The sequence below is a fragment of the Brugia malayi genome (genome assembly GCF_000002995.4).
Source record: "Brugia malayi strain FR3 genome assembly, contig: Bm_v4_ChrX_scaffold_001, whole genome shotgun sequence".
Taxonomy (NCBI): domain Eukaryota; kingdom Metazoa; phylum Nematoda; class Chromadorea; order Rhabditida; family Onchocercidae; genus Brugia; species Brugia malayi.
In genome coordinates, this window is record NW_025062479.1 from 126578 (window position 1) to 147862 (window position 21285).

Genomic DNA, 21285 nt, shown 5'->3' on the forward strand with positions numbered 1-21285 from the left:
AAACTTTTGAGATTAAAAATTTTTGCATTATTTATTAAAATTCAATTCCGACTGGTATTTTTTCTATAATTATTATCTTTTTTTTTTCCTTTTTGTTTTGTTTTTTTTTAATACAGAATATGAAAAAAGGAAAAAAAAACTTTTAATGTATGCCCATCCAATATTGCATACATCTAGTAATTTTAACAAAATTATTAAATTTTATTTTCTAATAACATTATTAATTATAAGAAAATTTAAATTATAAGAAGTACTATCAATAAAATACTCTATTTTCCAACAATATATTATTAATTATAAGTAAAAAAAATTGAAGTAATATCAATAAAAAAGTATTTAGAAAATTGTTTTATAAAAATATTAGCAAATTTAAATTTTGTACCATTTAAATAACTTTTTTTTAATTTAACTTTCATATTATTTAAACAGATTTTTTTTTCAATTTTGTATCATTTAAATTAGAAATTCTGGTTATTGTATTCCATGTACAGGTAAAAGATTTGATACTTCTGATCCATGCGCATTAAGACTAACATTTCGTGAGTGAGGCAGTAAAGAATTATCGAAACTAACGCTTAAATAACATCTGAAAGAAAGAAAAGAAAAAAAAAAAAAAAACAGAAAAGTAATAATCTAAGAAAGTTTTTTTAACAAAATGTAACGCTATTATTATTATTATTATTATTAATAATATAGAAAATGATGTAAATAAAACAAATATTGATTAAAATACCTTGATAGAGTTGGTTGTTCATTAAGAAGTGTATCATTTTCGCTTGAAATTGACGTACATGAATCACCAACGTCAATATCATCATCTTTAACAATAACATAATATGCAGTAAGCAATGCACTATTATTTGCCATAATTGTAATCATTGAAAGAAGTGGTTGAAGATGAGCAAATAAAAGTGATATATGTGATACTGAAATTAAATTTTAACTGAATATAATTTGATAATGAAAAGTTAAATTTGAAAAAAAAAAAAGAACTAATTCAAATTATTTTGCAATAGAATAGATAAATGGTAAAATAATTTACTAAAACATTATTCAATTTCAAAATTTTATTATCTTTTATTATTATTAAAATATTTTACTAGTATATGTTCGTTTCCTTTTTTTTTATCTTAAATTTAACATTTCAAGTGAATTTTTACAGTCGAACCTACTAATTTTGTAACTTTATGGCATATATATTATCACTTCGTTATAATTTTATCCTAATTACGCATATTCCTCTTTCATTTATTATCATAATATTAAATGGAATATTTGGTAAAAATAAAATTAATGCAGCTAGAGTTAAATCAATTAAACATTTTTAAAAGTGAAATTAAAATGATTTTCTTTTCCAAAATAATTTGCAACAATACTGGAAATGATTCATTTTCTACTTTATTTGAGCATTTTAGTAATAATTTTAACTTTATACATGTGCAAAAAATAACTCTAAATTTACTTTTTAATAGCTTAAAGAGAAGATTTCTTCAAGTGAATACTTATTGATAAGTAAGTGACCATAGTCGAGAAGTGGGGATAACGACGAAATATAATGAATAAATTTTGTTTTCGATTTTCTTTTTTGTTAAAAATTCGACTTTTTTTTTTTTGCTTCTCTAGACAGATAATAGGCCTAAATTTTATAACAGAGTACATTTATATTAGTAATATAAGGCTCACAAATAAGATTTGAGTTAAACTGATTGATTGTAAATGTAATTATTGTGAAAAATGCTGTTGGAATTTGCACAGTAAGAAAGGTAATTGTAACTGCAGTAATCAAAATTCGTGATTGATCTCGAGGTGTACGTCCAAACCGATTACTAAAAAATGAAAAAAAAAAAAAAAAAGAAAGAATTTATTCCATATCAAAAAGATAAAAAAAAAAATTTTTTTTCTTTATAATTCATAGAAAAAAAAAAAAACAAATATTATATAATTAAAAATTTTTGTAATTTCAACTACTTATTATTATTATTACTAATATTATTTAAGTAAAACTTTTAATCTTTACTGTTTATTATCAAAATCGATAATAGGTTCACGGATAAAACTAATATGAAGTACAATAAGCAAAAAGCCAGGAAATATAAATTGAATAAGAAAATCAGCTAATGGTAATGCAATCTTCCAAAAACGACGATTAATTATGGTAATTAAGGCACCATCGGTAACCATACATCGACTAGCCAAATATGGTCCAGGCTCTGTATCTGCAATATATTTCCATCTGAAAAAATCTTTACACCATTTGGTATTATTCTTCATCTTCTCTTCATTATCATCCAATAAATTTATAATTTACATATGATATGATTTTTATGTTTAATAATTAAAATTTTTGCTAAGAATTAATATTATTGACTAAGAGAGGAGGGGAAGCATAGAAAGAGAGAGAGAGAGAGAGAGAAAAAAAAAAAAAAAGGATTTGATTATTGTCTTTTCTACTTCAAATTTTATATTTTAGAAAAAAAAAAAAGTTTCGTTTTTTTTGTTAACAAAAATTTTTATTTTTAAACTAATTTAGATATAAAATGATATATTTAATACCTAAACAGAATTGATAAATATCAGCGCCATGTTCAAAAAATCTAAGAATACCCATAGATGCGCAAATGAAAATGACTGTCCAAATGGCACGTGAAAAACGTTCCACTGTTCGTAATTTTATTGTATTCCGATGGTATTGCGTTAAAAATCTGCAAAAATTTTTAATTATTGCAGTGAATAAATTTTATCAAAAGAAAAAAAAAAAGAAATTTTTACAAAAAAAGAAATAATTTTTTTTTTTAATTCTATGAGAAAAAATGATTTTTAGGATTAATTAAATTAATTTTATCATAAAATGTATTAAATCATTTCATAATGATATTAGTGCATTCAAAATTATATTTCACCTAATTTTAAAATTAATTCAGTTTGTTTTTGTCCTTTTTTCTGTTTTTTTTCTTTGAAAAAAGATGTTCATTTTGAAATCATTTCTACAAATTTTGCTAATATTGTTTATTATCTGTAAATTTAAGCAGAGAATAACAAAATGATTAAATTGAAGTTTGCTTTCAACAAAAACCTTCCACCAGCGAGAAGTATGCTAAATAATGTCATCATTGTGTCGATCGTGTGAGGTAAAACTTCCATTGTTGTTTGAAACATGTGACACATGACAATTGATTGATTAAAGCTCCTTCAAATTCAATTAATTTTTCGAATTTTTTTTTTTTTTTTGGACGATTGAATTTTTTGAAAAATTTCGATTCGTTCTGGTGAAAGCAATAGTATTTTGGTTTTGAAAAGATAATAATTCAATCAAAAAAGAAATGGTACATTTGATAGGAGAAAAAAATTTGAAATTATTAACAGAATTCATTTTGTACCTGATACCATCACCAATAATGTAGTACCATATGGAGAAAGGTAATGGTGAAAGTAAGCTAATCCATCCACAAAATGATAATAACCATATCATTTGATATAATGGATTAGGCTAAACAAAAATTTATTTTTATCAATAAATTTATTTAATTCTATTTGATTAATTCATTGCTTATCAAAAAATTTCACAAATTCTTAATTTAAAATTTTTTTAAAATTTTTATTTGTAAAAAAGGAAAAATTGAAAGTGGAAATTTTATTTGTAGCAATAAATTTATTTGATTATATTCGACAAGTGCATTCATCATGTTCTTTCCGCTAATTCATCTTAGATATTGAAATTGGTTCATTAAAACTTTCATAAATTTTAGTTCTAATTTACAAAAAAAGAAATAAAATGATATTTCCTCACAATAAAATTTCAAACTTTTTGATGTAGGAAATGAGAAAAAGTAAAAGAAAAAATAATTGGATGATGTCATTTTTTCTATTGTTATTCTTTTTTCTTTTTTTCTTTTTTTTTTTGAAGTTTTAGTAAATTTTGATTACTATTTACTCGTAATAAATTCTGTAATTTTGTTTTGCACTATTAATGATAAATTTCATAACGAACAAAACGTCGATCGCCTTCACGTTTTTCACGTTTACCCATACCAAGAAGTATCGCACATAATGGAGCAATCATTATGATAACAATTAACGGATAAACAAATCCGTAAACAATCATATGAGACCAAGAATCATTCAATCGACTGAACATAAAGCCAACATTTTGTGATAATTTGCAACTTTTTGTGGGATAGTGATAAAATCGACCATCACCACAACAACATTCAGATGCCTGAAATAGAAAAATGACTAAAAAAGAAAGTCCCATTTTAATAAATTTTAAATTTTTTTTTTTTTTAATTCTATCAGTTTATTTATAAATTCATTTAGATTAAAATTTTATAGTAAAAAAAAGGCATATATTGCAAAAAAAAAATAAGGGAAAAACTCATAAATAAGATTAATTCGGCAAAAGAAAAAAGACATCTTTCGCAAAACATTTAGAAATTTCATTTTAAAAGCAAAAGAAAAAAATCGAATGATTAAAATGCTCAAAATTTTGTTTTCTTTCTTTTTTTCTATTTTTTCTGTCTCTTTTTTTTTTGCTCGAAAATTATTTCAATAAAAGTGTGATAAAACAACTTCTGACAATTATAATTTATTAATTTTAACTAATAATAATGTAGTGACGTAAGAATTTTATGATTAAATTCAAAAATAATGCATATAAATTTAATAGAAAATTCTGTCCATTATTTTAAGCATAAAAAAAGGCGGAAAAAAAAGATGCAACAAGTGTTGATAAAAAAGAAATTTTGATAAAAAGAAATTTAAAATTAAAATTAACCAATTGATCATCTTTAGCACATTGATCAGATGGTAAAATTGAAATGTTATGTATTTTGAGATCTGCATCACCATCAATCGTTATTAACTGCATTGAAATTTCAATGAGAGATGTACGAAAGTGCTGTTTTGTTTTGAAATCAATGCAACTATTCCATTATTAATTACCTTCCTGAATAAATTATAAATTTCATGGTTTAAGAAAATTATTCATTTTTTTTTCTTTTTCAATTATAGTGTTGTTTAATTAATTTTATGTGTATCGTATATTAATTTAAAATAATGCAAATGTTTGAAAAAAAAAAAAAAGATGGTATGAGTGATAGGAAAGGAACGTGAATCGATTGATCAGAAGTGAAAATTTTGTAAATTTAAATTTTTAATTCAACACTAAATTTATTGGTTATTAATGGCATACCAATTGATTGATAAAAAAAAAAAGATTATTCTTGAGAAACTGAATTTAATCTGATATCAACAAATTTCTTTCAATATTAAAATATTTTAATACTATATCATATTCGATTTTTTCCTCTCTTGTCAACCGATTTGTATATCATTTGTATGTCATTTTGTTGTTATCAGATTAAATCCAGTTTAATTTACAATATTTCAATATTAAATTAGCAATTGAAAGTTTAATGAATTAATGAAGGAAATGCGGAAGAAATAAAATTAATTGGATTTGTAAATGTAAATGTATAAAGATTAATAATAAAAGATATGTTCTTAATTTATCCAAATTTTGTACAAATAAATATATTTATAAAAAACTAAGAAAAAAAAATGATACTAGTATTAGAAAATTCTTTGAAATAAAAATTTGTCATTGTTTTTTTTTTTTTTTTTTTCTATTGCTGTTACGCTTACAAATATATAATAGTTATATTATATTATCAATCAATATCAATAGCAATCAGTAGTTGATATGAACTGGAACTGAAATATCAAAAAAGAAAAGGAAAGAAAAATAAGAGGAAAACAAAATTTGCCATGGAATTTAATAAAATTGCCACATCATATTAATAGCAGAAATATTAATTCGAATAATGAAAATCTTTAACTATATTTAAATACCAATATACTGTTAATTTTTTAAGAAGAAATTTTGAATTGCATTGATGATAAAGCAAAAATTATTCATACTTTTTTTAATAACATTTTTATAATTGTTGTAGTAACACTTATATATTTACAGAATTTATTACAACACTTATACACTTATTTATAATAACTTTCAAAAGCTTAGTTTTAAGAAATTCTATAATATAATAATGTTTGGTTACAAATGTTATAAATGAAAAGTTATGAGTGGAATGAAATGAAAGGTATAAAAGGATGAAAAATGCATGAATTTTAAAAGTTCATTTCCATTTGACAACAAAATCGGGAATTTTAAATATTTAAAAAAATATATAATACGAAGATTTTTTTTTAAAAAAAAAAAAATAATACGATGACACAATTTAAATATAATATAAAGACACTTCAAATTCTTTCTTTTTTCCCTCCTTTTCATCTCCTATTCTTTTATGAAAATATATCAGTGTATCAGAATTACAATCATGTAATTATGGTCTTAAACTTTCAGGAAAGATGAAAGAAAAAAAAAAAATGAACGACAGGATTTGTCAAATTTTAATGCTAAAGTTGAAGTTCACAAGATGACATAGGAGGAAAAAATGTTCAATTTTGTTATTTCTTATAAAATTTTGTTGCTTCACATAATTCAAATATCAATGTGAATGAAATTTGCCATTCATATTTATATCATATGCGATAATTTTTGATTAAATTTAAGTTCATTTCAAATGGAAAGTTTTTTTCTTGCAAATTAATGTTTATATTTAGTAATAAAATTATTGCTGAATGAATGGACTACACTTAGTTCAATGTCAATTTAGGACAAAAATAAATTTTAGTTTTTATTTCAATATCGATTAACTTTTTTTTCTTTTTTTTATGTTATTCGACTTATTTCATATTGTAGATGGAAAATATTTGAAAGAATGAATTGCTGCAGTAGTTAAAATAAGTAATACATTATTTCACAGAACATTTAACAGAATTCAACAATTAATTCATAAGCATTGTTTTAGGCTATTCACACATTGTTAACTTTCTGGTAATGAAAGTTATGCACCAGTTTGACAGAAATTTCAAAAATATTTGATATCGAAATATAATATTTTTAATAGTCTAAGATTGTTCAATTTACTGACAAAAAAAGAAAAAAAAATTACAATTAATTTTAGAAAATCGAATTGGAAGCTCAGATAAAAGCATTTTATAATAACCTTTAATAAATTAGCAAAAATGGTTAAAACTTTTTTATTTGTAAATGCAAAATGAAATGCTGCTTTTGATTTGAACAAAAATTTCAGCTTTTAATTAATTAAGTTTAAAAATCTATGATTTCTTTTATTGTAATTTATAATTTGTCAAGTCATTCTTCCATGCTGGAAGTATCAAAAAAAAAAAAAAAGAAATTATATATTCAATCAAAATTCACTTCAACTTTCAATTATATCTAATTTAAAGTGCTTCTCTTTTATTCAAACAATAAAATTTGTATGATTACTTGATCGAATAAATTATGAAAATTTGTCCTTCTTTTATAAAATTTATTTTTTTTTTATCAGAAATAAAATAGAACTGTTCCATTTAGTTCTTTTTTTTCTAACAGTATTTAACATTTAAAATGCGCAAAAAAAAAGAGGAAGAAAAAAAATTGGAATCCATAATATTCAAAGCAACAAAGAATTAAAAAAAAAAAAAAAAATTGAGGAACAGGGGAAGAGGAAAAAGGAAAGATGAAGGGAGAGAGAGAGGGAAAAAGAAAGAATATTAAAATTAAATGTGCTTCGGAGAGCACATTTTGGAACTACATGAAAAGAAACTGCAATTGTCGGCTAAAATTTTTTTGCTTTCAAAATATGAAAAGTTGTTTTACTTTTTAGTAAACAAATGACAATTTTATTTATTTCCTATTTTTTCTCTTTCTTTTTCAACTGCTTAGTGAATGAGGAAAGAAAGAAAGTTGGGAAGAAAAAATAAAAAGTGCTATTTACCTTGAAATTTTTATAAATTAACTAAATGAAGGAGTAAATAATTTTTTGTCCTTTATTGAAAAGTATTATAAAATTTTGCTCCGAAAAAAAAACAAAATATCTCAGATTAAATTTGCTATAAATTACATGTATAGGTGAGTAAACATATAAGTAAGCATAATATTTCTCAGAAAGATTTATCAAAAAGTTAAACCTTTTTTTTTCGATTTATTTGAAAAAAAAAAAAAAAACTTCAAAAAGTAAAAAGAACAAAATAAAAGTAAGAATGAAATTCTATTGAAATTAAAGTTCTTTTTTTAATTCATCTGTGAAGCTTTCTGTTACAACAATTGTCAAACAATTTCATTTTAATTCTTATCTATAATAAAACATTAGAAATGAGATGTATCCAGTATTTAAAATGGAATGAAAAAAAAAAAAGATAATTGGAAGAAAATTGCAAAATATAACTTATATTTCATAATTTTTTTTCGTTAAAAAAATATATAAATAAAATTTGATTATCGATTATATTAACGCATCAGCTTGTTGAATTCATTAGCTGTTCGGATGAACATGGATAAAAAAGCCACAAAAAGGTCCATTGGCATTTTAAAAGTTGAAATGCCAAATAAATATTCATTTTTCCTGTTAATCATCTTTAGTCTATTGAATTCTGTGTAATTACCAGAATTTGTTAAGAAAACAGCAGGTGCGAATTATGATTAAATACTTCAAATGCCTAATAAAAAAAAAAAAAAAAAAAAAAAAAAAGGAGAATAATGAAAATTAGAAGAAGAGATATGGGAGAAATTTTTTGCAATTAAAATTTGAAAACAGAAAGCATTTGAAAAAATATGAAAGATACATTTTAGGATTAAACCAATCTAGAGTTAGATCTTTTTTCTTTTATTTAATTTATAGCCTACATCTTTTAACTGTTTTTTTTTTTCTTTTTTTTTTTTTATTTATGACATACCCAATAATTTTTTGTTTAAATTTTACAGTGTAGGTTTTTCAACATATTTTTTTCTGTATAATTTCATAGTTTACCTTTTTATTAAGTTTCTCTTTGCTTTTTTTTTAATTTTTATAGTTTTAGGGACGAAAAATTATACAAATTTGTGAAAAAATGTGCAGCGAGAAACGAGGAAATACATAATTGTAGATTTAGGCGTGGAATAAATTAAGAAATAGGACAGTGAATTTGAAATTACCGTAAAAAAACTGAAAGTATTTTGATTATGATTTTTGATAAAAAGTTGAACTAATATGAAGAGACAACTTAAATTTAATAGGAACATAAAACGAATCATAACTATTCAGCAGCTATGCAACAAATTTCAGGAAGATGGAAGAATAATAACGGTCAAATAATTTTATAGTTTACAACAACAAAAAAAAAAAAACACTGCTGAAATAAAACTGAAATTTATTTGATGTCGAATTATACTACTAAAGTTTTTCAAACTTAACTTTTTAATTGTTTCTCTCTTCACCTAAAACAATTTTTATTATTGAAATTTCGCTCTTTTTTGTGCCAATAGATGCAAAAATTTTAGAATTCTTCAGAAACAGACAATTAATTGATTAGCTATTTTTTAAAAAAGAATATAATTTATCAAAAATATTACGTGGATTAATTGTTATCGAACCATTTACCATCATAAATGATTATTTGAAAAGAAAAATCACAATTTTGCTCTTTCGACGAGGATGATAAAATGTTTAATTATAATCTAATAACTGGTTGTAATGAATTTATTTTCGTTTAGATATTCTGAAAAATAATGTTTGTGTTTTGCTTGGAATGAAAATGAATTCAGTTCATAATGACAGCTGCAAATGGAATAAGCAATTCCTATTGGAGAATCAAAGAATATAATTTAATTTAAAGTGACGTTTTCATTAGGTAATGCGAATAATTGTAAAATAGTTATTTCTAGATTATCAATAAGACAACACACTTTCAGAGAATTAAGAAAAATGAGTTTTGATAGTATGGTAAATGGGGGAGAAATTGAAGGAGGAAAAAAAATGCATCTTTTGTGATTAAATCAAACTGATCGCCACATTTCTTCTAAATTTCATTCCAAAGTTCAAAATTTCCTCTTGTTAATTGCATATCAGTTGCGTCTTATTTTATCTGATTCAAACAAATAAGCTGGAGTGAGACGAAAATGAAACTGAAATAGTTAAGTTTGCTCAAGTTGAGACGAAAATGATTCAGGTAAATATTTTATTAGTGTATCCATAACAATAACTTTCTACCATATAAATTCTTAAATGCATTGTTTTACCGGTAACTAACAATCAGGAAACATCTAAAGTTTCCCTCAAATGATCAAGTAACTATTAAATTTAGAGTTCCATACAGAGAATTTGAGAAGTTAAGACGCTAAAGTTGAACTCGCAATGAGTATATTGAAATTGTAAGATGATTCCGATTATTTTATCGGTATTCCACATAATTTCCGGTTCAAAAAAAAAAAGGAATGCTTGCAACATGAAGTTCTTTCCTACAACTATTCCTATAAAACATGAGTTGAATGTCTAATTAAAATATAAAGTCTGATGATGTGTAAGCAGTGATCGAACATTATTACAAAGCTTGTAAGCTCTTGAGAAATGGCGATGATAAGCATCGGATTTGCTGGATGAAGTAAGAATTGAAATCGCAATGAATGAATTCATTAAAACCGTAAGATGATAACGTGAGATGCGAACAAGATTCAAAGCACTTTCTAAAGCCGAATTAACGCCAAACAGAAATGGTTGCAGGTTGCAGTTTCGTGATTTTGTTGCAAATGGTTGCAGTTTCGTGATTTTGTTGCAGCAGAAATTTTCTGAATCCCGGCAAAACCACTGTATCTATGAAGTGTACTCAACAATTTGATGACACATACCAAAAACTGCAGCAGTTTTAGCCAGCACTGATCAACAGAAAAGTTCAATTCATCAGACCAAACACCAAACAACAAATCAGTGCTTCAGAGGTGAAACGAATTGCGTTACGAAGTGTCGCCTTTCTTGTCATACTGATTTTTCGCTGTTGAATTAATAAAGACGTGACTATTCTTATCATAATAATTTGAAATTCATGAACAGAAAGTGTAATTACTTCTGCTCATGAGCAAAGTAACAACAAGCAGATTAATAGCTTATACATAAACTGTTAATCACTGGTAACAATGATTTGATTTATGAACCGGACAAATCACATGTTATTCAATGACAAAAAATAAATTAATAGCGGAAAAATCATCAGTTAATCAGTGATCACACCTGATATTTGATTGCTAGAAATAATTTAATTATTCATAACAAAGCAGTTATTACGATCCAACCAAGTACCGTTCTAGGATACTATGACAGTAGAGAAATGAATCAGCGATCGGAGAGTTCGTATGTGAATTGTGCAGTAGTGAGGTGCACGTCATGTTACAGTGATTTGATTTTGTATAATTATAAAAAAGAAAATTCATAGTCGGCAAATTACAAGAAAGATTTATCTTTATAAACTTTTAAGTAGTTGAATAATTTTGGTTTTGAAAAGCCAAAAGGTACATTTCATAAATTCCAAAACACCACTCTTTGTTGTAAACTAATTACCTTTGATAATTAGTTACCTTTGCTTTTAGGATAAAAAATCTGCCCTATCAGTCCAGTATTACCAAGCATTGCTATTTCTTTAGGCTTCCATGCATAACTGCTGCCAAAATTAAGCGAATATATTTCTCTCCAGTAAAAAAACAGAGAATTTAATATTTACATGGTTTAAAAAGAATGAAATTAATCATTTAATTACCATCCAACATTTTTTTGAATATTTTACAATCATAATTATTAAAACTGTCTGTCAGAAGAAGAATGATCACATCGACTTAAAATCAACAAAATTGTTAATATGTTCAAAATATTTTTATAATGTAAAGAAAATTTTATTTTGCTACCATTTTGAAATGCATATTTTTACAAATTCATTGCCAAAATTAACTGAAAATAATATTAGCTAAATGATTTTAAAATTCTAATGCTAAAATTAATAACTATTATTCAATATTGTACTAAGATTATTTTGAAATTTACCACTTTTTCTGTTAAAAAGAGTTGAAATTTATTATTTCATTACTATATCAGCATTTCAAAGTAATGTTTCAAATATTTTATTTGAAATCGTCCTAGTGAAAAAAAAAAAAAAAAAAAAAAAGAATTTGCAGCAAGAAGGAAGATCATATCAAATAAAAATGTAATAAGACAAAATGTTAAATGATTTCAATGATTTTTTATAATGTTAAGGGCTTAAGACAAGGTATTTTCTCTCCGCGAAGTTTGGTAGACTTATGAATTCATTTGCAGCCAAAGGGATTTTATGGTCAAAATAAGGAAAATAGTCCTTCTTGAGAGACTGTTTGATTTGCAAAACTTTTTTGTGGAAAGTTTGTCAAACATCTTTTAGTTTTGTATAAGCTTTGATGCTCTGAATTTAACCATATTTTTGAAGCTTTATGATCAATTCCTCATTTCAATACACACGGTATCAATGATGCCTTCTCATGTCAATGCACATGATGCAATGATCAAAGTAGAAAACTGATTTGAAATCAAAGATTTGGGATAAATGCGAAGTGAAATATGACCAGCCAAAATGATTAAGTATTTTTTTTGCAAGGATATCAAGCAATATAAATATTTGTGTAACATTTGTTTCAACTTTTTCATCCGCTACTGGATAAGCCGTAAGTTGCGTTTATCTCTTGATGCTACGTTATTTGATCATCTTTTCTCGGTAGATCAATCTAAATAAGCATTTTTTAAAATTCTGTTTTGGAATGTAATCGAAACGGGAGACGAAATAAAAAATTGAGTGATTCTCACTACATATATCTCGTCTTAATGGATGAGAAAAAAAGAGGATGAACGAGAAATCTGCACGTTAACGCCTGTCAAAGTTGAAATTTAGAATTTGTTCCACATTGCTGATATCACCGTCATCATAATACAGTAAGCAAATGACAAATTTCGTTGTGATATTGTGATTTAGGATTGCTTCCGTAATGGCATAAACATATCAAACTGACAATGAAATGTAAATTGAAAGGATTGCTCAAGAAAGATCATTGAATTATGCAAAATGTTGTATATTAGATATTTTTATCATTAAAAGAAGTCTTGCCAATTTTTTTTCTTAAAAAAAAACTTTTTTTTTCTACAAACAAATGATACAACACGCATAATATGAAGATATAAGATTGAGATCTATCAGAGATTAGAAGAGAGGGGAAGAGAGCAAATAATATCCTCTGTAAAAAGTAAAATGAACAATTCCTATACACAAAGTAATATGTTGCATATCTTCATGAGTGCAAGAGAATACAGGAAAATAGCAATTATGAAAAGCAGAAGCGATCAAGTTGATAAAACTGTAGAATAAGTTGAGGCAATGCATCAACCAGTATTGTGATTATATCTATAAAGGAAATAAATCATACTAATTGGGTTAATAGTGTGTTGTTGATGTGAGGAGAGTTGAGGTGGGTGTAGCCAAGTGGTTTTCGGTGTTGCTATGCAGGGGCTCGGGTCCTTCTATCCTAGCCGTATTAAGGTTGGTGGTGGTGTAAAAGTTAGAAGATGATTTTCTAATAAGTTGGGGTTGGTTATTAAATTATATATTAATCTATAATATTAACATTTATAAATAAAACGGTTGTGTGGAAAGTAGTAACTGTAACGCTGATGCAATAAAAATCTTAAGAGGTCATGATGCTGTAAAGAAGTATGCAGGTATGTACATGTAGGGTCTGGTTTGTTGTGCATCTATGAGGTTGTTGATAATGAGATATAAATGAGTTTTTAGCTGGGGTATTGTGACAAAATTGAGGTTCATAATGGTCTAAACTCTTCTCACTATAACTCATGAGATTACCTGTAAATCAACATCCTATTTTATAACATATTTAGATTGGAAATTAAATGCATTTCACTTTAAAATTGCACGTAAAACGTTGTATTTAACTTTATAAATACACGTAGTGCATACCATTCTATATATTGTAATTTTAAAACGAGCACTCCCTTGAATTTGTTTAGTAAGCACGCAGGCTACAAAATGATGTTAACGTTATAGAGGACTTATCAAAGATATAAAGAAAGATAAAGAAATTGGATGGGCATTGCTCCTCATGATGTTATTTTGGTTCTTGATGCGACTACCGGTCAAAATACATAATTAGAGGCATTTGCTAAAATGGTTAGTTAGTGTTACAGGATTAATTATTATAACAAAGCTAGATGATGCTGGGAGGAGTGTTGATTGGACTTGTAGAAACTTATAAATTTACGCGCTATAGGAATTGTTAAGAGTATAGAGGACCTGAGGGAGTTCACTAATAAAGAATTTGCTAAAGCGTTATTCAGCTGTGATTAATTAAAGATCTCCTTTAATTCTTTTATGTGGCCAAGCTTAATTATTTCGATATGTGAGGAGAGTAATTGCCATTTTAAGGCATAATTGCTTCTTTAAATCCTTTTTTTTTCCTTCTTTATCCTCAGATTAGCATATGAGATATGTCTAATCTTACCTAAAAGTGCAATTTCACGTTCATGCTATTGAAGTTGACAGCGGTAAACTTACTATGCTTGAAATAAGAGAGAGATCAACCGATGGTTCTTGTATTTTCAACCCACAAGAAATTGCTTAATTATTTTTGAGCATATATATGTATCGATCTTGCATTGGATAAAAGTTTTGGTAGATAGAGTACCTAAAATCATGGGGATTTCTTTTTCTTCTTAGAGTTATTGAAAGTAACAAACTCCTTTATTTAAAGCCGAAGTTTTGCTACCCTCTATTTTAATAATTTAAAATTAATGATTATAAACAAAAACGAATTTTTGTTTTTTCCACTTGGAGGGGTGAACAGGATTGAGATGAATGTTAGCCTGTATCATTACCGAGGCAAGTGGATTATGATTGACCTTGGTATTGGTTTTGCAGATGAAACTATGCCAGGTATTGAGCTATTAATTGCTGATGTAAGTTTTATTGCTCAAGGGAAGGAAGATTTATTTGGAATAATACGCATGCACATGAAACCATTACGATGCAGTGCCTTAACTGTGGAAAGAGTTACAATGTCCCAGATATACAACAAAGTTCACGACTAATTTTCTCAAGGAAAAACTGAAGGAATTTCTGCTAGAAGGTATGGTATCTGTGAAAGAGGTGGATATAAACGGCAGTATAAATTTAAGTCCTTTCAACAGCCTTACAACAAAATGTAATTGTGAATTTTCCGTTGTATCAACTATCTTGGTCCAGCGGTCACAGATGTTCCATAGTACCCACGTTGTTAACACTTGAACTTCCATCAAAACCGGTCTGGAATCCTCAATTCCTACAAATGCAGCACTGTCAACAACTTCTCTATCGTCAGTATTACCTGTTACCAAATAATGATGATGGATTTTAATAGGTAATAATCCAGCTTCAGACATTTCAAAATACCACTTCATTTGTAAAACCAAATCTATTTTTATAACATGCAAAATACGGCAATGATTGCTGTTTTCATCCTCAAAATACAGTATGCATTACGTCCACCATACCTTCTAAAATTTTTGGTCCTGCTATTTGCCTGTCCTTAGTTATATGGCCAACTATTAAAAAATAAATCCTGTGTTGTTTTACAAGAATGGTTAAATCATGAACACAAGTATGTTTTTTAAAGTGCCTGTGCTGATGTAATTTTACTATCATACATTGTAATAGTTAAAATTAATAGTCAAATTCATTTTTTTTTTTGATAGAAATATGTATTGATTTAGGTTAACAAACATTGTATTTTATGATTTATTTACCGTTTCATCATTTACAATTGATATTTAATTGTTTTTATAATTATATTGGGGTAAAAAACTTCCCAAAAACTGGAAGATCATGTCGATTTTTAAGCAAAATGCATAAAAAATCCATAATTAATCCATAATTCAATGAAATTTCGATTTTGCTACTATTCAAGAACCATAAAATTATTAAATTTATTGTGCAAACTAATCGAATATTAAATTTGTAACATTAAATGACATTAAATTTGTAAATAAAATAAAATTTTAATGTCAAAAAAAAATTAAAATCATCACTAATTGCAAATTTTATCAATTTCTACAATGAATGATTTTTCCAAAGTTATTTTTTAAAACTTTCTTTTATGCATAAATTGTCAAATATCCCCGACATAATGTATGCGCATCAAGGGCAATGCAAATAAAAGTAATCAATTAAGTTCAAATTATATTTATTTTTAAATGAATTATATTTTTGCAATACTTTTTTTCACTTAATTAAAATGGAATTTGAAAAAAATTAAGAATTTTTTCAGTATTAAATTTACAAAAACTCTTAGAAATTGTCAAAATTTTCCAGAGATCCATACCGAAACTTGTGATTAAGATTAATTTTATCGTCAAAAATTAGTTGAAATCATTGCTAATTACAAATATTGTTAACTTTTACATTGTAAGGTTGATCCAAAATGAATTTATTAAACTTTTTTTTGCACAAATTGTCAAATATCCACGACAGAATGTGAGCAAAGCAAGTACAATGCAAATAAAATAAAGTTCAACAGTTTTTTGCATATTGAACTTAAGTCAGTTAATTAATAATCAGCAATTATAAAAATATGCTAAAAATCTATCTTAGCTTTTTTTTTTTTTTTTTTTATAATACCACTTTTCACCTCGTGTTCGCCACTTTTGTTACATATTATTAAGAGAATACTTTCCTCTCACTTACGTATTTTTTATTACCTTTTGGCATGATAAATCGTTTGCTGTGAATTCGAATTTTACTGTTAGTTTGTTGTTTATGCATTTCTGCGATTCATGGAATATTAAATGGAGACAAAAAATAAATCATTAATTGGTCACTGCATTCTGATGTCTCGAAAACATCTGATTGCTACACGCCTTTTCTCATGCTTGTGAAGAATGCCCAAATTGTGTCTCATTTTCTAGAATGAAAATTTTTAGTTGTTTTATAGCGCTAAAAAAATGATTAACAGTATTTGGCTTTGTGGGGGAATGATATGCTTTTCTGCATGTTTTTCGTTTTAGAAAAACAAGATAATTTGACTAAAAGTGTTTTTTTTTTTTTTTTTTTTTTTATTTCTTTCGCTGTTGATATTTTCGATGTTTGTTGAAGTATCTTAAAGCGTTATTGTCACTTTTTAAGCAGTTGGTTTTTAGGTTATGGGCAGCTGCTATGCATTAAGTGCACGATATGAAAAGAAATAAATATACAGTATGAATGAGTTAAATAAACTTTGTATTGTCACTCAGCGGTTACAAATGTTTTGTAATGCTATTTCAGGCTAATATATGTGTTTAAAATTTTGCTAAATTTGCAAACTAACGAGATTTTGTTTTGCAGATCTTCTTGTGATGTTGCAATGTAATCCTGGTGGCGAAGAATTTGCCACAACCCTCACATTGAGGCTTAGGTTCATGCGTCTGTTTGTGACTGCGAAATGATGAATCATGGTGGAATGTCCTCCCACAACCGGGCACTTTGCATTCATAGATGAAAGGTTGACCATGTGTCTTCCTATGTGTTATATATTCCTTGTAGCTTTTCGCGATCACAGCACACCCAGGATAGAGGCATTCATAGCTTCGTTTATCTAAAAAACTTTTAAGATATTTGCTTTTGCAATTAATGAAATTGAAGAACTATAATAGAACGAAAAGTCGTTGCGCAATTCATCATCACCTGTTTCTGATCTTTCATTGGTATTTCCCCTGCAGTAGTGGATATTCGAGCTATCCAAAAAATGTTTGTTATCGTTATTGCACTCTTTAGTATTTCCATTCATTTCCAGAAAATCCTTTGTACTTTTAGAGTAAACCGCTTTAATCGCAGCAAACAAATAGAATTGAAGGAGTTCAGTAATGCATTTTAATGCAGTTTGTAATATTACCTAATATACGGAATTATGATAATTTAATTGTAAATTTCATTTTTATGCCACTAGAATGTAAGATCGATTATTGTACGGAGAACGTTCGCTGGAATGCGGTTGCATTTGGCAATCGTTGTTGCTGTGCTGCTGATGGTGTCACAGATAAGCTCGAATAACATCATCCTGCATCACTTATCACTTTTCATAGAGCAGCACTGGTATAATAATGTACGTAGTCGAAGTTTAAATTTAAAAGTTGCTATCTTTGCAGCGAAACAATGAATGCATTAGTGACAGAGTGAGATGAGTTGTTTTCAAGAAATTACTGGACCGTTATAGATGCTTCAGGATCCTGGAAATCACGATGTGGCATTTATATAATATTAATGTTACAGATATCACAGATATATCGATTAAATGATTGCAAATATTCAAAAGTAAAAGTGGAAGCTTCCAAGAAGATCTTTATCATTGTTAGCAGGACGAATTGGTGCAATGAAGTTATCAAAATGATATTTGGCGCAAGTGCGAAAGCAATGAGGAAGAGCTCAAGTGTGATTGCATGGGCTACACCATACAATTACAGCAGATCGATAGATCAAGTAAATAAGATAATATAAATCTATTTGTTTATGATGACTGATTAATTGACAACAAAAAGAGGTGTACCAGAATTGATCTTAATTAATTGTAATTGCTATGAGAAAGAAAACAAATTTGTTCGAACTATTTCGTTGCATCAGAGTTAAATGATTTCGAGTATTGCTGCTAAATTAAAAGTTTAAAATGTTTTGCTCAAAGGAATTGTTTCTGCACCAATAACTGATTTTGCTTCATTTTACCTCAGGAAATATTTATAGCCTAACAGGTGCCATGATGATGCATACTTTGATAACGCTACCAGAACTGCCTATGGATTAGCTAAAGTGGATTTGTTTTGCCGTAGAAGACGATTAAATTTTTTGCCACGGATTTGGAAACGATCTTTTCAGGAAAATAATCAGAAGAAGCATGAGCATCAACCATTCAGAGGTTTTCCTAAGTGAACTTCATTAAAAACCCATCACTTCATTACTCCTTATCAAATGCCAATAATTCGAGAGATTTGTCTATTTCTCACTTTACTTAAAACAAATATCATTTTATAGGCGAATTTTTTAGTTGGTATTCATGAAAGCAACGAAAGTCTTATCACAATTACAATGGGCGTGTTGTTGTACGCCATTTTGGGAGTGTGCTTTTTGGCCGGCAACTTGGCATACCTGTTCGGAATATTCATTGTTTATGACTCATCAGTTGTTGAAGAAGTGAGTTGACTTTTTAACTGCTAAGAATATATGACAGATGAAAAGCAATACAACGAGTGGATGTCATTGTTGAGTCATTATTTGACTTTAATGATTTCTGTGTAAGTGCTTGCGCCATTGCCGATTTGTAGGGAATGCCGAGCAAATTTGAGTTCATAGTTGTGAGGGAAGGAGGATGTTAAATTGAGAAAAACCAGGGGAAATAAAGGAAGAGGTAATAATGGAATAGCTTTCAGGACAAAAAAGGATCGTCAAGCGACGAGTCACAATAGATGAAGTGATAAGGATGACACGAAAGATCAAGGCAAAATTGAACTCGCACGTGAGAAAATGTTAAAATAATGTTAAATGCAGTAAAAAAGGATGATAATGCATAATCAAAAACGATGCATGCTCATGTTATCCAACTTTTCATTTTCATCTGTTTCCGGTCTATATGTATAGCACACATTTCATTGGAAATTATCATCATCATTGGAAACAAACATGAAAAATAATTGACGAACGATTTCCAGCTTAGATATGCTACATTAGGGCAAAAAATTGTTAATTGCAATGTTAGTTGTATTTCATTTTGCAACAGTGTATCCTTCGGTTCAGTCGTACCAGTTAATCTACTCCTCAGTTTGATAGCAGTGTTGATAAAAGAATCTTTTTTTCTTAATCTTAACGCTGCTATTTGAGAACTTACTGCTTTCGTTGACCTCTTCCAAGACACAAAACAGTAATACAGGTCTAGAGAAAGAATGTTTTCTGAGGACAGAAGAGCACATAAAGTATGCAAATATATAGTAGTCTAATTTTTAAGTGTATAGGATAAGTGTTCAATCAAAAATCTTTCCATAAACACAAAAATATGGAAAACACAACATTGAATATTTTGCTTCTCGAAGATTTTAAATCTCGATTCTACTCAGACAAGAAAAAATCATTATTGATCGAGTTTAAAAAAGTTTAGCTGAGTGTTTTTGAAGTTGATTACTCGCAACCTATTATAATTCACCATATTTGATTATTTGTTCCACTAGAAACTTTAATAATTTCTCATCTGTTACATATTTTGCTTGTTATCCTTAAATTGAATTTCTATTATTCATACTCTTCGAGTAATATTAGAACATTTTCTTCTCCAAATTCCTTCCTTTCTTAACTCATTTGTTCCTCCTGCTATATATATATATATATTTATTTATTTTTTCTTTTTTCGAATTTGCTAATTGCTGGTAGATCAATGATTTGTTAAAATGAATGCAAAGAAATAAATCAGAAAAGTCACAATCTGTCTCTTCCTTACTTTAATTCTGTGCGAACCGGTATATTCCTCCAGGATTCCTAATTTTCTACGATATATGACCCACACAGTATATCTTATAATTGCTAATCATTTCCGAAGCGCAAGTAATATAGGAAAATATAAAAAAAAATTTCATCACTTCAGGAAAGTCTTAGCTGGGGACCTTCAGATTCATACGAAACATTGTGTAGACTGCAGAAACAGATGAACTGATAGCTTCTTTCAGTTTAACGAGCATTTTGTGTACTCCTACATGAAGCAGAACTGGCGACTAACCAGATTTCCAAAATGGCATAAGCAGAAGATACATGTAAATTCTGAATTTGTTCTAGTGTGTGTGACATGCGTAGATTTTGAAGAGTTAAAAATTCTTTATTTAACGCTGAATAACCCTAAAATTGAAAAATACAGTTTCATTACAGACTGTGCCAATGCTACATATTTCATTGCTCTTTACTGCTGCGATAGTGAACAGTCATTGCACTGCTAGGAAATTTGCTCTTTCATTGCTTGAAAATTCAATTTATTCAAAATTATTTTCATATTTTTGCAAATTTATCTGAAACTTTTGATTAAAACAGTAACTGCTACACGTTGGATACATGAGATAATCTAGATCAGATCCTAGCTGCAAATTAAATGATCTAAATCTGAACGAAGTAGATCTCCTTCCTACGTTTTTACTGTAATCCTTTACTATTTCCAGCTTGATATTTAAATCTTAAATTATTTTCCTCTTTCTTTGTTTACATTATGATTGCGACAGTTCTTAAGCGTAACAAAGAATTTATTATCACCATTTCCAGTTTAACAATATATATGTGTTGCTATAAAACAAAATGATACAAGAATCAAAAAGGAATGTAAATTAGATTATACTGTAGCTTCTGTCAATAAAGGAA

The 21285-nt window shown here is 27.2% G+C and overlaps 4 protein-coding genes across 4 annotated transcripts; 2 read left to right on the forward strand and 2 right to left on the reverse strand.

Annotated features, from left to right (window-relative positions):
- Window positions 1-471: 471 nt before the first annotated feature.
- On the reverse strand, window positions 472-4864 carry Bm4717 (Uncharacterized protein; the record flags this gene model as incomplete). Its single annotated transcript, XM_043073088.1, has 9 exons — window positions 472-586; window positions 734-926; window positions 1684-1826; window positions 2018-2216; window positions 2554-2702; window positions 3074-3187; window positions 3378-3487; window positions 3989-4216; window positions 4772-4864. 9 exons carry the CDS (start codon window positions 4862-4864, stop codon window positions 472-474), a joined length of 1344 nt encoding a protein of 447 aa, XP_042929022.1.
- A 9886-nt stretch (window positions 4865-14750) lies between these two features.
- On the forward strand, window positions 14751-15292 carry Bm17870 (Uncharacterized protein; the record flags this gene model as incomplete). Its single annotated transcript, XM_043073089.1, has 2 exons — window positions 14751-14832; window positions 15075-15292. 2 exons carry the CDS (start codon window positions 14751-14753, stop codon window positions 15290-15292), a joined length of 300 nt encoding a protein of 99 aa, XP_042929023.1.
- Window positions 15293-16796: 1504 nt separating this feature from the next.
- On the reverse strand, window positions 16797-17695 carry Bm17871 (Uncharacterized protein; the record flags this gene model as incomplete). The annotated part of the gene is made up of 3 exons (XM_001898464.2): window positions 16797-16834; window positions 17237-17503; window positions 17593-17695. The coding sequence occupies 3 exons, from the start codon at window positions 17693-17695 to the stop codon at window positions 16797-16799; spliced, it is 408 nt and encodes a 135-aa protein (XP_001898499.2).
- Window positions 17696-17893: 198 nt separating this feature from the next.
- Window positions 17894-19361, forward strand: Bm17872 (Uncharacterized protein; the record flags this gene model as incomplete). Its single annotated transcript, XM_043073090.1, has 5 exons — window positions 17894-18010; window positions 18178-18384; window positions 18643-18814; window positions 18944-19089; window positions 19326-19361. The coding sequence occupies 5 exons, from the start codon at window positions 17894-17896 to the stop codon at window positions 19359-19361; spliced, it is 678 nt and encodes a 225-aa protein (XP_042929024.1).
- Between the last annotated feature and the right edge of the window lie 1924 nt (window positions 19362-21285).